The following is a 16,190-nucleotide window of genomic DNA, read 5'->3' as shown; positions in this document are numbered from 1 at the left end:
TACTGAACTGCTATGCCACCCTATTTGCAAAACTTAAACTCATTTTTTTATTCACAATGGAATATAGTAAACATTTAATTTTTTTAAGCTAAGGAATGACATCATTTTGAGGGGAAAATAAAGTAATTCTGAAATTCATGGCAACCACACATCTCAGAAAAAATAGGCCAAGAACAACAAAAAGCTGTAAAAGTAAGTGATATAAATAAGAGACAGCTGTTAGAACATATTGCAAGTAATTAAGTTAACTGGCAACAGTCCAGTATGAGGACTAGGTATAAAAAGAACATTTTAGAGAGACTGAATCTCTCAGAAGTAAAGATGGGCCAGGGGTTTACCAGTCTGTAGAAAACTACACAATTTATAAACTAGAGCGTTAGAAGAATTCATCATTCTATAAAACACAGCAGGATTGTTATGCACCTGAAATCATTGGGATCAGAATAAAATATGATAAGAATATTTCTGCAAGAAACTCACGTTAGGACTGACAAACAGTCAAACAGGAAGAGAGGCTGGTTAGATCAGATACACCACTCCAATTTTGGACATAAAACTAGAGGCATAAGAAAGAAAGGAATTCAATTTGTGCCATCTAAAGCAATATCTGATTGTATGGGTAGATATGGGAAAACCTTTTGAAATATAATTAGTTTTAGCCTTTTTCTATACAACAATGGCTGAATATTGTTAGGGAAATCTACCTACATTCTCAGATTGAAAAAAGACAATTTCATTTAAAAAAAATGGGAAAAATGGACACTATACAACACCCAGGGGGAGTTTTAGGAAACCCAAGATAAATATCAAGACCCTTGTTTTTCAAGACACTTGCAACCTCGTTATTCTTTTTTTCAGTTTGTTTGTTATTATATATACAAATATTTTTACCAGTTCATGTTCTTTGTATGAATACTAGGGGAATAGCCATAGAAGGCTATACTACTCTGTAAAATGTCTGATTTATCATTATGTGTCCACTGAAAATACAAATAAAAATTAAAGTGGAAAAAAAGGTATATAATTAGTTTTTGCTAATATTTATGGGCCTATCTAGGGTGACCCACAGTTTTACTGAATTTTTTTGCAAATCTCTTTGATCTTAACAAGAATCATTACAATTTGGTACTAGAGCCAAACATAGACTATCTATCCAAATTAGCAACTGTAGTTCTGGTATTTATGCCTCATTTGGGGTGGATACAAGCTTCACAGATAAAGTTAAATCCCCAAGTACTTGACATTTAGATCTTTTATTATTATCTCGTGAACCATTTCAAGGTTTTATTTTTGACCAAATCAATTTCTTAAAGTCTACGTCAGGGGCAATAATTTCATATACATTTCACGAAAATAAAGAACGTGGCCAATGTATGGAGTGAAAATAGTCTCAAAATATCTGTGCGTGTGTAAAAGTATTTGTGTGTGTGTAAAAATGTATTTGTAAATTGTGTAAGCATCTTTGTGTGTAAGTTTGGACAGTTGTATCTGTGAAACATGATTGTAAGCCTTAAAAAGAAAATAAACCTTTTCCTATGCCTCCAAATGTTGAAAAAGTACGCACAAGTCGCCAGATCCACACACACAAAACTGCAGTTACGTACAGATCCAGTTACGAGTGCACAACTATTTTTGAGACTCATTTCACGCTTCCGGGGAGCTCCCAGATTTGTGCGAAGATGTTGCTTTTAGATGCTAGTAGAAAGCTGGGTCATCTGAGTTTTCTTCTGAACTTTTTTTTTTTTCCATAGTTCAACACATATTTCCCTCTTTACTTGTCTCGTGGCTAAGACATTTTTGTGAGAGAAAAATATATATGTCATTACACCCACATCTACTTTTTAATACTGTAAGATTGTTTATATATGAATCCGCATTTTTCCAAATTTTTTACTCATCTAATTACAGTTGTAAAGGTCCCAAATGCAAGTTGCAACAAAAAGTAGAAGCATCCAGATCATGATCCAGATCACTACCAAAATTGTATCACTTGTTTTTTTCATGACAACCCCAACAATTCCTGATAATTTTATCAAAATCTGTTCAATAGTGGACAGACAGACAAATAAACAAACCAACCCGACTGAAAACATAACCTCCTTGGTGGAAGTAATTAAAATGTGCACCTGCTTCTAGATGAAAGCAGTAATTACCTGTGACTGATGTAATTTATTCATGTACCTGTCCCAAACTGTCACCATATGAATACATGTACTGTTTTTACCCCTAATGAAAAGAGAAATTCAATAAATCCTTTCATCTTACTGTTAAGTGTCAAGTTGATTTTGAATACTATCCATTCGCTTTCATTACATACTTCTCCTGGTGTCTATCTTAAGCAGTCAATGAGCGAGAGGTGGAGTACACCCTGGACAGGTTGCAAGTCCATCACATGATCATATCATATAGTATCATGACACAGTTGTGCAAGCTGCAGACCCCTGACTTAAAAGGACAAGCCTCTGATTACATATTTTAGACAGAAGTTATTGGAGCTGTCATTGTGTACAGTAGAAGTGTTTTTGAGTTTCCACTCAGCTGCAGAAGTTGTATACTGAATAAAAGGAGTTTTTTATGATGTACAGATTTATAATGGTATAAGCATAGTACTCACAGACTCAAGATCTTTCAGGTGAGCCAAAACAAAGCAGCGGTACTGCTGCTGAACACCAAGAGCCCTGTTATAGTAACCATTGTATTTCTTTTCATCTCCAAGAACAAAGATCTCTGGCAAAGAATCCAGCTGAGCAGCAATGAAGAACTGGAGGATTTCCTGGTTCTGGTTCTGTAGATTGCTGTCATCCTCCAGGAGCTGTAGGAGGGACACAACAAGATTAGAAAACAGTAACACGACAGCTGAACATAAAGATTCAAACTCTCAGACTCTTTAGAATATACTGTAGACGTATTCCTTTCTTTTATTCTTCTCCCCACATGTAAACTGAAAGCACAAAGAGAAGTAAAATATTGTTTCCACACTATTATAGCTCACTGAAATGAAAGGTGGGCAATACTGTAACTGCTTATGTCTATGGGTGTTTGCATGCATGATCAATGGCCTGTCTGTAAAATATTTCATGAACCACTTGTCAGAAGCGGTGGAGAGCAAGATGAACCCAGGGCGCAGACTCGGTACCAAAAAAACCCAAAATGTATTTAAATAAAACAGAAAACAAAGGGCTGGCGTGGCAGCAAAACAACTATAACTAAAATCCAAACAGTAGACAAAGACAAGGCGAGGCAAGGCAAAAATGAGGAGGGACCAGAGACGAGACTTGAAACTAACACAAACAACCAACATCAACAATGAACCGGCAGGGAGGTGGAGAAAATGACCAGACTTTAAAGCACTGGGAAATCATGGGAAGTGGGCACAGGTGAGTGATTACAATTACAGACAGGTGGAGATGGGTGTGGCAGAAAACAGGAGTAGACTGAGGGCAAGGAGAGGATAATGATAAACAAAGACAATGAGGACAGAACCAAGAGGCAGAGACAAAGACAGAGCATGAGAAAAAAAACCAAAAGTATAAAATAAAACTCAAAGGAAAAAACAAAACCCAAGAAAGCAGGAAAAACAAGAACCCAAAACCAAAACTAAGAACAAACTAAAAAAATACTAGAAATCATGACACCACTGGACAGATTTAAGTGAAATAAATCCCAGGGAAATAAATCACTGGAGATATATCTACAACTTTTGGCGTTGACTCAATTCAAAATGGCTGCCATCAACCTTAGGAAACACTAAAATGGGTATAACTCTTTAAATTTTACAGATATTGATTATCATCCCCAACACAGTTAACAAACCCCAGAAGATCTTTGATACAGAAGGCCACAGGCAAAATACATTTTTAAAGGAATGCTATTTTTGTCAGTCTACTGTTCCTGCCACGCCTCCTGCTCAGTACTCCCAGTCTAACTAACCACAGCTCCAGTACTTTTCCACAGCCCATGCCACACCCCAGGTCTCATGCCAAAGCAATTATCCTCATCAGCTCCACCTGTTCCTGTCTATGCTTAAGCTCACCTCCAACTCACAGTCACTGCCAGATTATTGAAAGGTTTACCTGAGTAAATGTCCAGCATTCTTCCACAGTTCATGCCTGCCTCGTTCTCGGACCCCTGCCTGTTCCTCGACCCTCGATTCCTGCCTAATCCTTGTCAGACACCATCTCAAACTCAGCCTTCTGGTAACAGACACTCCTTCTCCCTCCTGGACCTCGCCTACTGGTGTGTACCCTTCTGGTTTTGGCTGTTCTGAACACCCCGCTCTGACCTCTTGCCTGTTTCCAGACTATCCCTTTTGCCTGTGCCCCCCACCGTGGGACTTAGTAAACCCTCTTTCACGCTCAATTGTGGACTTACCTCATCCGGGGGTCCCACCTTCCATCTCAGAGGACCAAGCCCAGGAAACTAACCCTCCTACTAGCATTTTAGCTACAATAAACATCTTAAAACTTTGCCTTTGTCTGCAAGTTCTGAATCTGGGTCTGCCAAGCCTTGTCAGTTTTAATATACATCTGTATTGAACATCCTTACATTTCCAAATATCTTTTTCAAGATTTTTGAAGTTTTTTTTTATTTTTATTATTAAATCAGCAGAACACAGAAGCACAGCAGATTAAAAGAAATCCATGGTAAATGCAACAAAGCTTAATGGGTATAATAGAGCTTTAGGCCTGATCCCCAGTCAGTTTCACTACAATCAACACCTGCACTCATGTGACCTGAGTGGCCCATCAGTGAGTCAGACAAACAATGACCCTAACGAGCCTCTATTGTTAGGAGAGTGAGAATAATTTGCAAGCAATCCAGCTTACATCACATCTCAGCTTTAAAAGCTCAACTCCACACTCTCTATTTCTGAATTGAGAAAACTCCTCGGATGAGAAACGAAATGTCTTCAACTACAGAATAGAAGTAAAGTTGTTTTTGTTTTTAACCTTTTTTGAATTTACTACGTTGCTACACCAGGATCTAAGAACTGTATTTTGTTAAACAAAAATTGTTTATGTTCAAACACAACGTTGCACACACTGAAAAACAGTTTCCACCATTTTCATGTAACACTTCAGGAAACTGACTTGCACAGATTTGTACAATACCATTTCATGGTAAATGTTGTTTTCTGGCATCTGACATGTTTCTATCTTGCAGGTTCTGATTCCAGGAAATGAAACTGAGCAGTAAGGGAACGTCCATCAATCCACTTTGTGCCTCTTATCTGTTGTCGGCCATCAGGAACAAGAAAGAAGCCCAGACCTCCCCCTCTACAGTGACACTCTCCAGTTCCTCCTTGGGGATCCAAAGGGATTCCCAGGCCAGAGAAGATATGTAATCCCTCCAGAGAGTTCTGCTTCTGCCCCAGGGTCTCCTCTCAGTGGGGCATGTCTGAAAACCTCCATAGAGAAGTATCTAGGAGGTATCCTAATCTGATGCCTGAACCACCTAAACTGACCCTTTTAAATGAGGATGGGCAGTGGCTCTACTCCAAACTACCTCCAGATGACAAAGCTCCTCACCTTATCTGTAAGGCTGTGCTTGGCCCACCCTATGAAGGAAGCTCATTTTAGCTGCTTGGATCCAGGATCTTTTTCTTTCAGTCATGATTAATAACTCATGACCACTTCCGCCCCTATTACTGTGGACAAGGCTCTGATCTGTTGATCCAACTCCCACTCCATCCTACTATTACTCATGAACAAGACTTCCAGATACTGGAACGCCTTTATCTAAGGCAGAAACTTAACCCCAAACTGGAGGGAGTGTTCCACCTTTCTTTGATTCAGAACCATGGTCTTAGATTCAGAAGAGCTGACTATCATCCCAACTGCAAACCACAATGAATGTCATGGACTCAAGATGCAAACAGAACCACATCATTTGCAAAAAGCAGACATGAGACCTTGAAGTTCCCAAAGCATACATCCTCCTCTCTATGACTGCACCTTGAGATCAGATCATGAACACCAGAAACAGGGTCAGAAACAAGGAACATGCCTAGCAGAGTTCAACCTGGGCAGACCAACATGAGAATGAGCTTAACTTTATGCAGAGAGTGCGGACACAGCTCATGCTTTGGTTATGAGACCAGATAGCCCTTAAAAGTGACCCTGGTACCTCATATTCTTGCAGTACCTCCACAGAATGCCTCAAGAAACACAATTATAAGCATTCTCCAGATCCACAGTCTTGGAGGGACTTAATATTACAGCATTTGGAGACACTTAACAGAAAGTCTGGTTTTCATTGTTATTTATTAAAAATAAAACAGTTTAATCAGATATCTACTGACCTCTTGTAGGTCCATGTCTTCAGGGTTGTTCCATCTGTTCAGAGAAACTAGGCTTTCAGAAACAACCACTATGTAGAACCACCTGCAATAAACACAACATCATGCAGGTGAAGGTTGTCAGTCATCCATTCTCTAAATGTTATCAGCTGTTGTGCATATGTTCAACAAACAGCACAGACCTCACATGGGCTTTAGGTGGGATTTCAGGCAAAATAACAGTCACTTTGTCTCCCTCCTCATCGAGCTGGTATGGAGTTGGCTTCGTGGTCAGCAGGTCCGGAGCGGTTCGGATAGAAACCTGCTGCTGGAGGCCCCCAGCACCATTCCCTTCACTCATCATTATGAAGGAATAATCTGTGTCTGGTTGGAGCTGTGTGATCAGCTTTTTTCTCAGGTGGCCATGAACTTCAATGCTTTGATGATTATATAAAATCTGGAGACACAAACCAACCTTTATTAATTTCTGAAGCAAAGAGACTAGAAGAATATACAGAACATTTTACAAAAAAGATTGCTTAAAAAACTACAGTGGGTTGCAAAAGTATTCCTGCCTTGGTATTGTTTCAATTTTGTTGCCTTACAAACTGAAATTAAGATTTTCAGTTCGATTATAAATAACAGAACTCTTTTGCCAAAACTAAAATGCAAGTTCATCCAAGCAACACCATATCAGATCGGTCGAGGCCTGGGTTAACAACAAACGGCACCGGTGCTGTTAACAAACAGGGTGCCGGCAGAAATTGTGCTACTGCTTGTCGAAGACTATGAGGAAGAAAACGTGCCAGGAGACAGAGGGGGAAGAGGAAAGTCGTAGGACTGAGGGTAGTGTGGAGGAGGATGTAGAGGGTGCAGGGTCTGTGTATTTGGCTGAAATGTGATATGAGTCCCTGACTATCATTTCGGTGTGAGACATACCTTTTTCACCTACATAAGCAATTCTAAACGTAGGGACAATGACAGGCAAAGGTAGAGGAAGGTAGATGTACATTGCTCAAAAAATAAAGGGAACACTTAAACAACACAATATAACTCCAAGTAAATCAAACTTCTGTGCAATCAAACTTTCCACTTAGGAAGCAACACTGATTGGCAATCAATTTCACATGTGTTGTGCAAATGGATTAGACAACAGGTGGAAATTATTGGCAATTAGCAAGACACTCAATAAAGGAGTGGTTCTGTAGGAGTTCACTTCACTTCACTTCACAAGTGCCTCAGGTAGTGCAGCTCATCCAGGATGACACATCAATGCGAGCTGTGGCAAGAAGGTTTGCTGTGCCTGTCAGCATAGTGTCCAGAGGCTGGAGGTACTACCAGGAGAAGTGGAGGAGGCCATAGGAGGGCAACATCCCAGCAGCAAGACCACTACCTCCACCTTTGTGCAAGGAGCAATAGGAGGAGCACTGCCAGAGCCCTGCAAAATGACCTCCAGCAGGCTACAAATGTGCATGTGTCTGCACAAACGGTTAGAAACCGACTCCATGGGGAATGGTATGAGGGTCCGACGTCCACAGATGGGGTTTGTGCTCACAGCCCAACACCGTGCAGGACGCTTGGCATTTGCCAGAGAACACCAGGTTTGGCAAATTCGCCACTGGCGCCCTGTGCTCTTCACAGATGAAAGCAGGTTCACACTGAACACATCTGACAGACGTGACAGAGTCTGGAGACGCCGTAAAGAGCAATCTGCTGTCTGCAACATCCTTCAGCATGACCGGTTTGGCAGTGGGTCAGTAATGGTGTGAGGTGGCATTTCTTTGGAGGGCAGCACAGCCCTCCATGTGCTCGCCAGAGGTAGCATGACTGCCATTAGGTACCGAGATGAGATCCTCAGAGCCCTTGTGAGACCATAAGCTGGTGCGGTTGGCCCAGGGTTCCTCTTCATGCAGGACAATGTTAGATGTCATGTGGCTGGAGTGTGTCAGCAGTTCCTGCAAGATGAAGGCATTGAAGCTATGGACTGGCCTGCTCGTTCCCCAGACCTGAATCCGATTGAGCACATCTGGGACATCATGTCTCGCTCCATCCACCAATGTCACGTTGCACCACAGACTGTCCAGGAGTTGGCAGATGCTTTAGTCCAGGTCTGGGAGGAGATTGTAACTGACGCTTACCTGCCATTTGTTTCATGTTTCTATGGCAACCCAGAAGTTGGCAAGTTACTGTTTTTTCCATGTTCAAAATGGATACATTTCTTTGAGCAACATTGAATATTAAGGTATGTCTGATGTTTATAACATGTTCTTTAATCGTATTTGGGTTTATTTAAGTGAAATTGTTTTGTTTGAAATGCACAACAGCGAACTGGAAGCACGACTAAAAATGAAATGAGCCAAACAGACAGAGACAGAGAACAGCCCAGTTGGAGATAAGTTTAGAGGCTTCCTCGTATTTCTGCAACTGGGTTTAACTGGTGAACACGGTAATACTGTTAATAATTGTAATTTATGTTCATTTTTTTGTTAAGCTTTGTACAATGTAATATGGTAAAAAAGAGAAAAAAGAACTCAGTATTGTTTGTTTATTGAAGCTTATGCTTAATGTTGTTTTGTCATGTTTTATAGTTTTCAGTGTTCTGTGGTTCTTGAGTGGAATAAAGAAACTGGACATCAGTATGAAGCGTGGATTTTTGAGACCAGTGCAGTTATAGAGGTCACTCAGGACACCATCCACCACCTCATCAGGAGCATGCCCAGGCGTTGTAGGGAGGTCATACAGCAACGTGAAGGCCACACACAATACTGAGCCTCATTTTGACATGTTTTAAGGACATTACATCAAAGATGGATCAGCCTATAGTGTGGTTTTCCACTTTAATTTTGTGCGTGACTCCAAATCCAGGCCTCCATTGGTTAATAAATTTGATTTCCATCGATAATTTTGTTGTCAGCACATTCAACTTTGTACAGAACAAAGTATTCAATGAGAATATTTCATTCATTCAGATCTAGGATGTGTTATTTGAGTGTTCCCTTTATTTTTTTGAGCAGTGTATTTTGTGTGAAACAAACCAAGTGGAAGGGCAGCAAGGCTCACAGCATTGGGGCAGGGTTTAAGCTGTGTTACCTTGCTGTGGATAGGAAAAGAAATGGAGTATGGGTGGTCTTGAATGAGGAGTTAGCTAGGGCCGTAGTTGAGGTGAAAAGACAGGTAGGGTCAGATAGAGTGATGTGTCTAAACGTAGAAGTAGACGGTCTGATGTTGAATACTGTCAGTGGTTCTGTTCCACAGGTTGGATGTGACAAGAAATAGAAATTCTGGAAGGATCTTGATGAAGTTATAGAGAGTATTCCAAGGGAGGAGAGAGTGGTGATCAGAGCAGATCTGAGTGGGCATGTTGGTGAAGGAAACAGAGGAGATGAGGTAGTTATGGGCAGATGTGGTGTTAAGGAATCAAAATCAAATATAGAAATACAGAAATAAAAACATGAATCATGTATAACTAAATGAAATATAAGATAACCTAAATAAAATCATGAAACTAATATATCTAAACATGAGCTAAGATAGTCAAAATAGAAGCTAAGATAATCTAAATGAAATCATGATAAAGTTAAAACTGAACTAAACAACAATCAGGAATCTAACAATCTAACAATCTAACAATATCTAAAATATAAGCTAAGATATACTAAACTAAACTAAATGCACAGGAAGGCTAAATAAGCTAACATAAAGTAAAACATGACAATGCTAAACTAAAGGTACCAAGAGGCTAACAATAGTACTAAAGGCCCGCTGACAGCCAACATAGGAATTGCTAAGATAACTAAACTAAGGTAGTGAAGGAAGGGAGGGAGGGAGTGCAAGTGGGGTGACAGAGACGAGGCAGAGACGGTGGAAAATGTGTATGTGTGTGTGTTTGTAGAGACGGTGGAAGGCGATGTGGTGTGTGTTGTATGAATGTGTGTGTGTTTGTAGAGAAGTCCATGAATCACATCACAGAGGCCATTGTCTTTTATAATATGATGGAATGTTTATCAGCCAGCCCAGAGCAGATCCACAGATGTCCTTAGGCAGAGGGAGGGGGCAGAGCATCTTGTTTACATAAAATCCAGGGAGAAATTGAAGATAGCTAGCCAGACAAGGCCGGCTTTAGGGAGCCAGATTCACATAACAATAATTGTTTGGGTCAGGCCGACTTATGTTTTCCATCTGCCTTGAAAGTCTTGCTGGTACTTCTCAATGGTGATGGTGTGTAGGATGAGTGTTGTGGTGAAGAAGAGGAAAGGAGTAAAGGCAGAAAAGAGGATCAAATTGTGAAAGTTAGGAAGGAAGAATGTTATCAGGAGTTCAGAAAGGAGCTGTTAAAGTCTCTAGGTGGTAAGAAAGAGCTTCCAGATGACTGGGCTGCTACAGCCACAGGGATTAGAGAGACAGGTAGGAAGGTACTCAGTGTATCATCTGGACAGAGAAAAGATGATAAGGAAACCTGGTGCTGGAATAATGAAGTGCAGGAAGTTATCCAGAAGAAGAGGTTAGCTGGGAAGGAAAGGGACAGCGAGAGGACTGAAGAGAGTAGACAGGAATATAGGGAGATGCAACACAGCCAGCCCAGAGCAGATCCACAGATGTCAGCAAAGAGGGAGGCAGCAAAGGCAAAACAGAAGGTGTATGATGAGTTGTACAAGAGGTTAGACACTAAGGAGGGAGAGAAGGACTTGTATTGACTGATGAGACAGAGGGATCAGGATAGAAAGGATGTGCAGCACATTAGGCTTGTTAAAGATAGAAATGGTAATGTTCCAACTGTTGCACTTTCTAAGAAGAAGAACGTCCAGTTATGTTCAGGTGGTTTTATTGTCTCACCACATTGCATACAGCTTCCACCACAAATTTTGTTTTTCTTCTTCTCTCTCTGTGCCCATTTACAAACATCCAACTCACCACCAAATAAGGTTTGGTTTAAAGGGAGAAAGATTGTTGGTGTTTCATACTGAAGCAGAGAGATGATTCCAGAAGAGGGGAGCCTGAAATATAAAGGCTCTACGTCCCATTCTAGTTTTAGAGATTCTTGGACCAACTAAGAAACCTGCATGCTGGGAGCTAGTGATGGGAACGGCAGCTCTTTTGAGTGAACTGAATCACTAGAATCAGTTCGCTGCTGTGTTGTTTAGATTTACGTCATGAGTGAGTCACAGAATGCATAATTTCCACTCCCTGAACTAAGTAAGGAACGAATCAGTGAATAAAGTGATTTGGTTCAGTTCTTTCACTAAAAAGATTTGTTCGTTTGAACAAACATCATAACAGGATTTGAAAGTTTAAAAATATTTGAATATATAAAAGAAATCTTGAGGGGGGAGGTTGCAGAAACATGTTTCCCTTTTTTGGGCAAGATTGCCTGGAAAACATAAACTTGAGTACATAGCTCCCAGGATCACAGGGGTACTCAAACTCCTGCACTATCTTAAGGTGACAATTCTGCAGCGGAGCGTTTGTGAACTTTGCGTAAGATGTTAAATAAAGCAAACAAACACAATCCTGTTACTATTCCTGTTATGGTGGAGCATGACGAACCCAGAATGCAGACTCGAGGCGAGGTAACATTTAAAAAACTAATTTATTAACAAAACTTAAAGAAAACCAAAAGGCTGCAAAAACTGCAACAAAAACACAAGAAGCAAAAACAAAGAGCATGAACGTGGCATGGAAAAACACAAGGTCATGAACAGCTGACAAGAATTGGAGGATGGAAAGGAATGAAGGAAAAGAGACCGGTTTTAAAGATTTGAGGGTGAGAGGAAAATGAGTTGTAGCTGGGAACATGTCAAGGAACAGGTGAGGTGGATGTGGGAGGCAGACCGGAGAATTACTGAGCAGAGGACAGGTGAATAGTGACACAGGAAAACACAGAATGCCAAATGACACAAGAACCTAACTAAACACAAGATGAACAAGAAATAACAAAGAAAGACTCAAATCATGACAATTCCCAGATATTCAGTGGTCTATGTGTTAAATAACTGTGTAAAAACTATTTGTTACTAAAGTCAGCGCACCTGTGTTCTTCATATGCTTTTCCAGTGTTAGAGTGTTGTTGTTACCTTAAGAAGGACCTCAGATGTGTAAGTTTCTGGCAGCTCCCATGTCAGCAGGACAGATGATTTCATTACAGCCTTCACACCAAAGTTTTTGGCAAACACTGGAGAAAGATTTGAATACATTTCAGATATTTATTATCATTATGCACATGACTAAGATCATTTAAAGCTATTAACTGGGTCGACAAAAACAATATCATCCAAATTCAAGATGGCCATTACAGTTAACTGACATAAGCAAACACATAAATGGCTATAATTTACTTAATTTTGTTGATATTGACCTAACATTTGATGAGGTGGCAGCTGAGCTATGTCCTGTTGTATAACTCACACCTGAATATCATTCTGTGGTTTACTGTGTGAGTGTTTTGGATCCCATTTGTTGACTGAGTTTTTCCCTGTGGTTTTGGTTTGGTTCCTGAAGGTGTTATTATTAAAATTTCTTCAATTTGTTCGCTCTGCCTGGGTTTGGGACTTACTTTCTCCAAACTAGTATTTTTTCTATTAGCCTGAAACTCATCCAAACTTCCTTTAACTACTCTGTATAAACTAAACAGCAATCTTTTTCTTTCGTGTGTCTAACAGCTGAAATTCCTGTCAAAAATGATTGTGTTGTTCAGTATTAGAAGCAATACTAAGTCCACCTCAGGAGCCATCTTTGTTGTTTTGAAGCTTTTATATGACCTTACAGAATAACTCTAATATTTAGTTAAAGATGAAAAGTGTAGCACTGGCCTGGCTGATGATGCTGCTTGATTTTGTTATTTGAAGGATGTTCCTGGTTGTCGCCTGTCGCTGAAGGTGTATGGTATAATAAAGCTTTTGCCTGTGTCTGTGTGTTCCTTTGTCTGTTTTGTTAGTAAAATAAACCACTGGATATATTTTAATGAAACTTTCAGAAAGTAATTTTTAAATATCAACAACTGATTCAAGATTGCCAACACAAGTAAGTGATGACCCTACCAAACATAAAAGTGACTAAGTCAGTTTTACATATATTGAGCTAAAATTTGGTGTGGTAATGGCAGAGAGTCATCCTCAACATATACTCTGAGTGCCAACTGATTGCACAAGATCTGATTCAAAATGCTGCAATTAACTATTGAAATCAACTCTTGTCTGTTAGTAAAATATCTCATGAACCACTGCATAGATTTTAATGAAACTCTCAGAAAGTAATCATTGGATGATTACTTTTCAGAGTACAACTGACTGACATTTGAGTCAAAGCAACTCAAGATAGTTGCCACAGTTAATTGACTTTTGCCAAGACAAATTTACAAAAAATGAGCTAAAGGTTATGTGGTAGTAGCTGAGAGTTAACCTCAACACTTACTTAGAAATAACACATCTCTCAAGATGTGCTCAGATAGCTGTGGCGGCCTACTTGAATTAAAACTGCCATGAAAGCCAGGGGCAATATGCCAATGATAGGCCTTTATTTAAACAAATGTTTTGGCAGAAAGTGTCAAGACAGTATTCAATGTGATTCATATATGTGTGCTTGTCACCTGACATGGACATGGTCCTGCTCTGGATGCTGGGACTGAAAGGTCCTCCTCCTTTGCTGGTGAAAGCTTGAACTCTGAAGTCATATGTTGTGTCAGACTGCAGATCCTGGACTGTCATCTGGGTTTCTGAGGTACTGTTGGTGTTGTTGTGCTGGCTGTTAATATCTCGATACATCACTACATATTTAAGGATCTTTCCATTCCTGTCAGCCAGAGGAGGGGGTTCCCAGGATAGCTTGGTGGAAGTAGCAGTTAGGCCTGCCACACTCAGATTCTGTGGATAGCTGCTGGGAACATCTTCAGGGGTGCTTATCTCCTTTTCATATTCTTCCCCTGAGCCTGCTCGGTTTTTAGCAGACAGTTTGAAGATGTAAGTGGCTCCTTTATTGAGGCCAGTGACTGTGAAATGATCATCAGCTTTTCTGAAGTCTTTGACGGTGAAAAGTTCTTCATCGGTTCTCTTGTACTGCAGCTGGTATCCTATGTGCTCCACCACAGTCTCTTTAGGAGGCTGCCACTGAATTAGAGCGGTGTTGCCTGTCATTGTACTGATCATCATAGTGGGCTTTCCAGGCACTGAAACACATGCCACATTTCTTAGTCTAATGCCCTGATCACCTAATCTTTACAGAACCACAACCATGACACATATATCTTCTTACATATTATCTGTTTGAACTGAATGGCCCAGTTTTGTGTGAACAGTTAATTAAGTATTTTGTTGTAACAAAGGCAAGCTGATTTGAATCGCTGGGGATTCAAATCATTCTGAAGGTATACAGTGGAATGCAAACCTTTTCATCCTTTTTGGTATTCTTTCTATTTTGTTGCCTTATCGCCTGGAATTCAATAAGGTCTTTATTTGTTCATAAGTAATAACTCAACAACAACAAAAAATTCAGATTATGAAGGTTTAATGGGGAAAATAAAAAAATTTGACCACTGACAAAAATGATGGTATCACCACTTGTGGACGGTATCCTTTCAAGTGTTTAATTTTGTATAAATAAATGAATAAATTACAGACATGCCACAAAACTATCTTATTTCAAAATTCCAAACTTTTGACATTAAAAAACAACAACAAAAAAGAAAGAAATATAATTGCTGTAGTCAGTCTCAATTGCTTTTTAAAGATCAAGTAGAAGAAAAAAAATGGAATCACTCAATTATGAGGAAAGAATTATGGTGTCACTCTGTAATTTACAATTCTTAAACAGACACCTAAATCAGATTAAATCTAATTAGTCTTCAGTTTAAAAGAATGCTCACATCTTGGAGAGCTGCTGCGCAAGGCAGATTGACATGAATCATGGCTCCATTACAAGAGATGTCAGCTGAAACAAAGGAGAAGTTTATGAAACTTCTTCAAGAAGGTGAATCATCCTTAATGTTGCAACAAATGTTGGTTGTTCCCAGTCAGTTGTGTCTAAAATCTGTACCAATTACAAACAAAATAGGAATGTTGTAAAAGGGAAGCATAGTGGTAGACCAAGAATAAATATGAGACCAAAGATGGAAAACGTAAAGCAAAATGTCTTGAAAACAGAAAATACAAAACAAAACAAATAAGAAGCAAGTGGGCAGAAACTGGAGACAATGTCTGTGACTGAACTCTTAGAAATCACCTAAAAGAAATGGCATTTGGTTTTATGAAGATTACTGCTGGCAACGCGGACCAAGCTCTGGCACCGGTTGTATAGGGACCTAACAGCCCGTATTGAAGGGCCTGGTACCCCATACTCCCGGAGTACCCCCCACAGGACTCACTGAGGGTCGAACTCCTTCTCCAAGTCCACAAAACCCATGTAGACTGGTTGGGCAAACTCCCATGCACCCTCAAGGACTCTGCTGAGGGCGTAGAGCTGGTCCAGTGTTCCATGACCAGGACAACAACCACACTGCTCTTCCTGAATCTGAGATTCGACTATCCGACGGACCCTCCTCTCCAGAACCCCTGAATAGACCTTACCAGGGAGGCTTAGGAGTGTAATCCCTCTGTAGTTGGAACACACTCTGCAGTCCCCCTTTTTAAATAGGGGGACCACCACCCGGGTCTGTCAATCTAGGGGGACTGCTCCCGCTGTCCACACAATATTGCAGAGTCGTGTCAACCAAGACAGCCCCACAACATACAGAGCCTTAAGGAACTCCGGGCAAATCTCGTCCACCCCTGGGGCCTTGCCACTGAGGAGCTTTTTAACCACCTCATTGACCTCAGCAACCCAAGATCCCCTGTTTCCTCACTAGAAGACGTGCAGGCGGGATTGAGGAGGTCTTCGGAGTACACTGTCCACCGACCAACAACGTCAGCAGCACACCATCCCCACC

At 40.4% G+C, this 16,190-nt stretch overlaps 1 protein-coding gene across 4 annotated transcripts in view; it reads right to left on the bottom strand.

Moving 5' to 3' along the window:
* Positions 1-16,190, bottom strand: part of LOC108247515 (receptor-type tyrosine-protein phosphatase F) — a 147,656-nt gene that overhangs the window by 50,643 nt on the left and 80,823 nt on the right. For all 4 annotated transcript variants that reach the window (XM_017435682.3, XM_017435684.3, XM_017435685.3 and 1 more), the window contains 5 exons: positions 13,860-14,435; positions 12,349-12,446; positions 6,481-6,734; positions 6,302-6,383; positions 2,615-2,812 (listed from right to left, as the gene is read on the bottom strand). In XM_017435682.3, coding sequence (XP_017291171.1) covers positions 2,615-2,812; positions 6,302-6,383; positions 6,481-6,734; positions 12,349-12,446; positions 13,860-14,435 — 1,208 coding nt within the window. The remainder of the gene's footprint in view (positions 1-2,614; positions 2,813-6,301; positions 6,384-6,480; positions 6,735-12,348; positions 12,447-13,859; positions 14,436-16,190) is intronic.

Source organism: Kryptolebias marmoratus, linkage group LG18 (genome assembly GCF_001649575.2).
Source record: "Kryptolebias marmoratus isolate JLee-2015 linkage group LG18, ASM164957v2, whole genome shotgun sequence".
Classification (NCBI taxonomy): Eukaryota; Metazoa; Chordata; class Actinopteri; order Cyprinodontiformes; family Rivulidae; genus Kryptolebias; species Kryptolebias marmoratus.
Note: the sequence above shows the minus strand (reverse complement) of the source record. Positions and strands in the feature narration are given on the sequence as shown.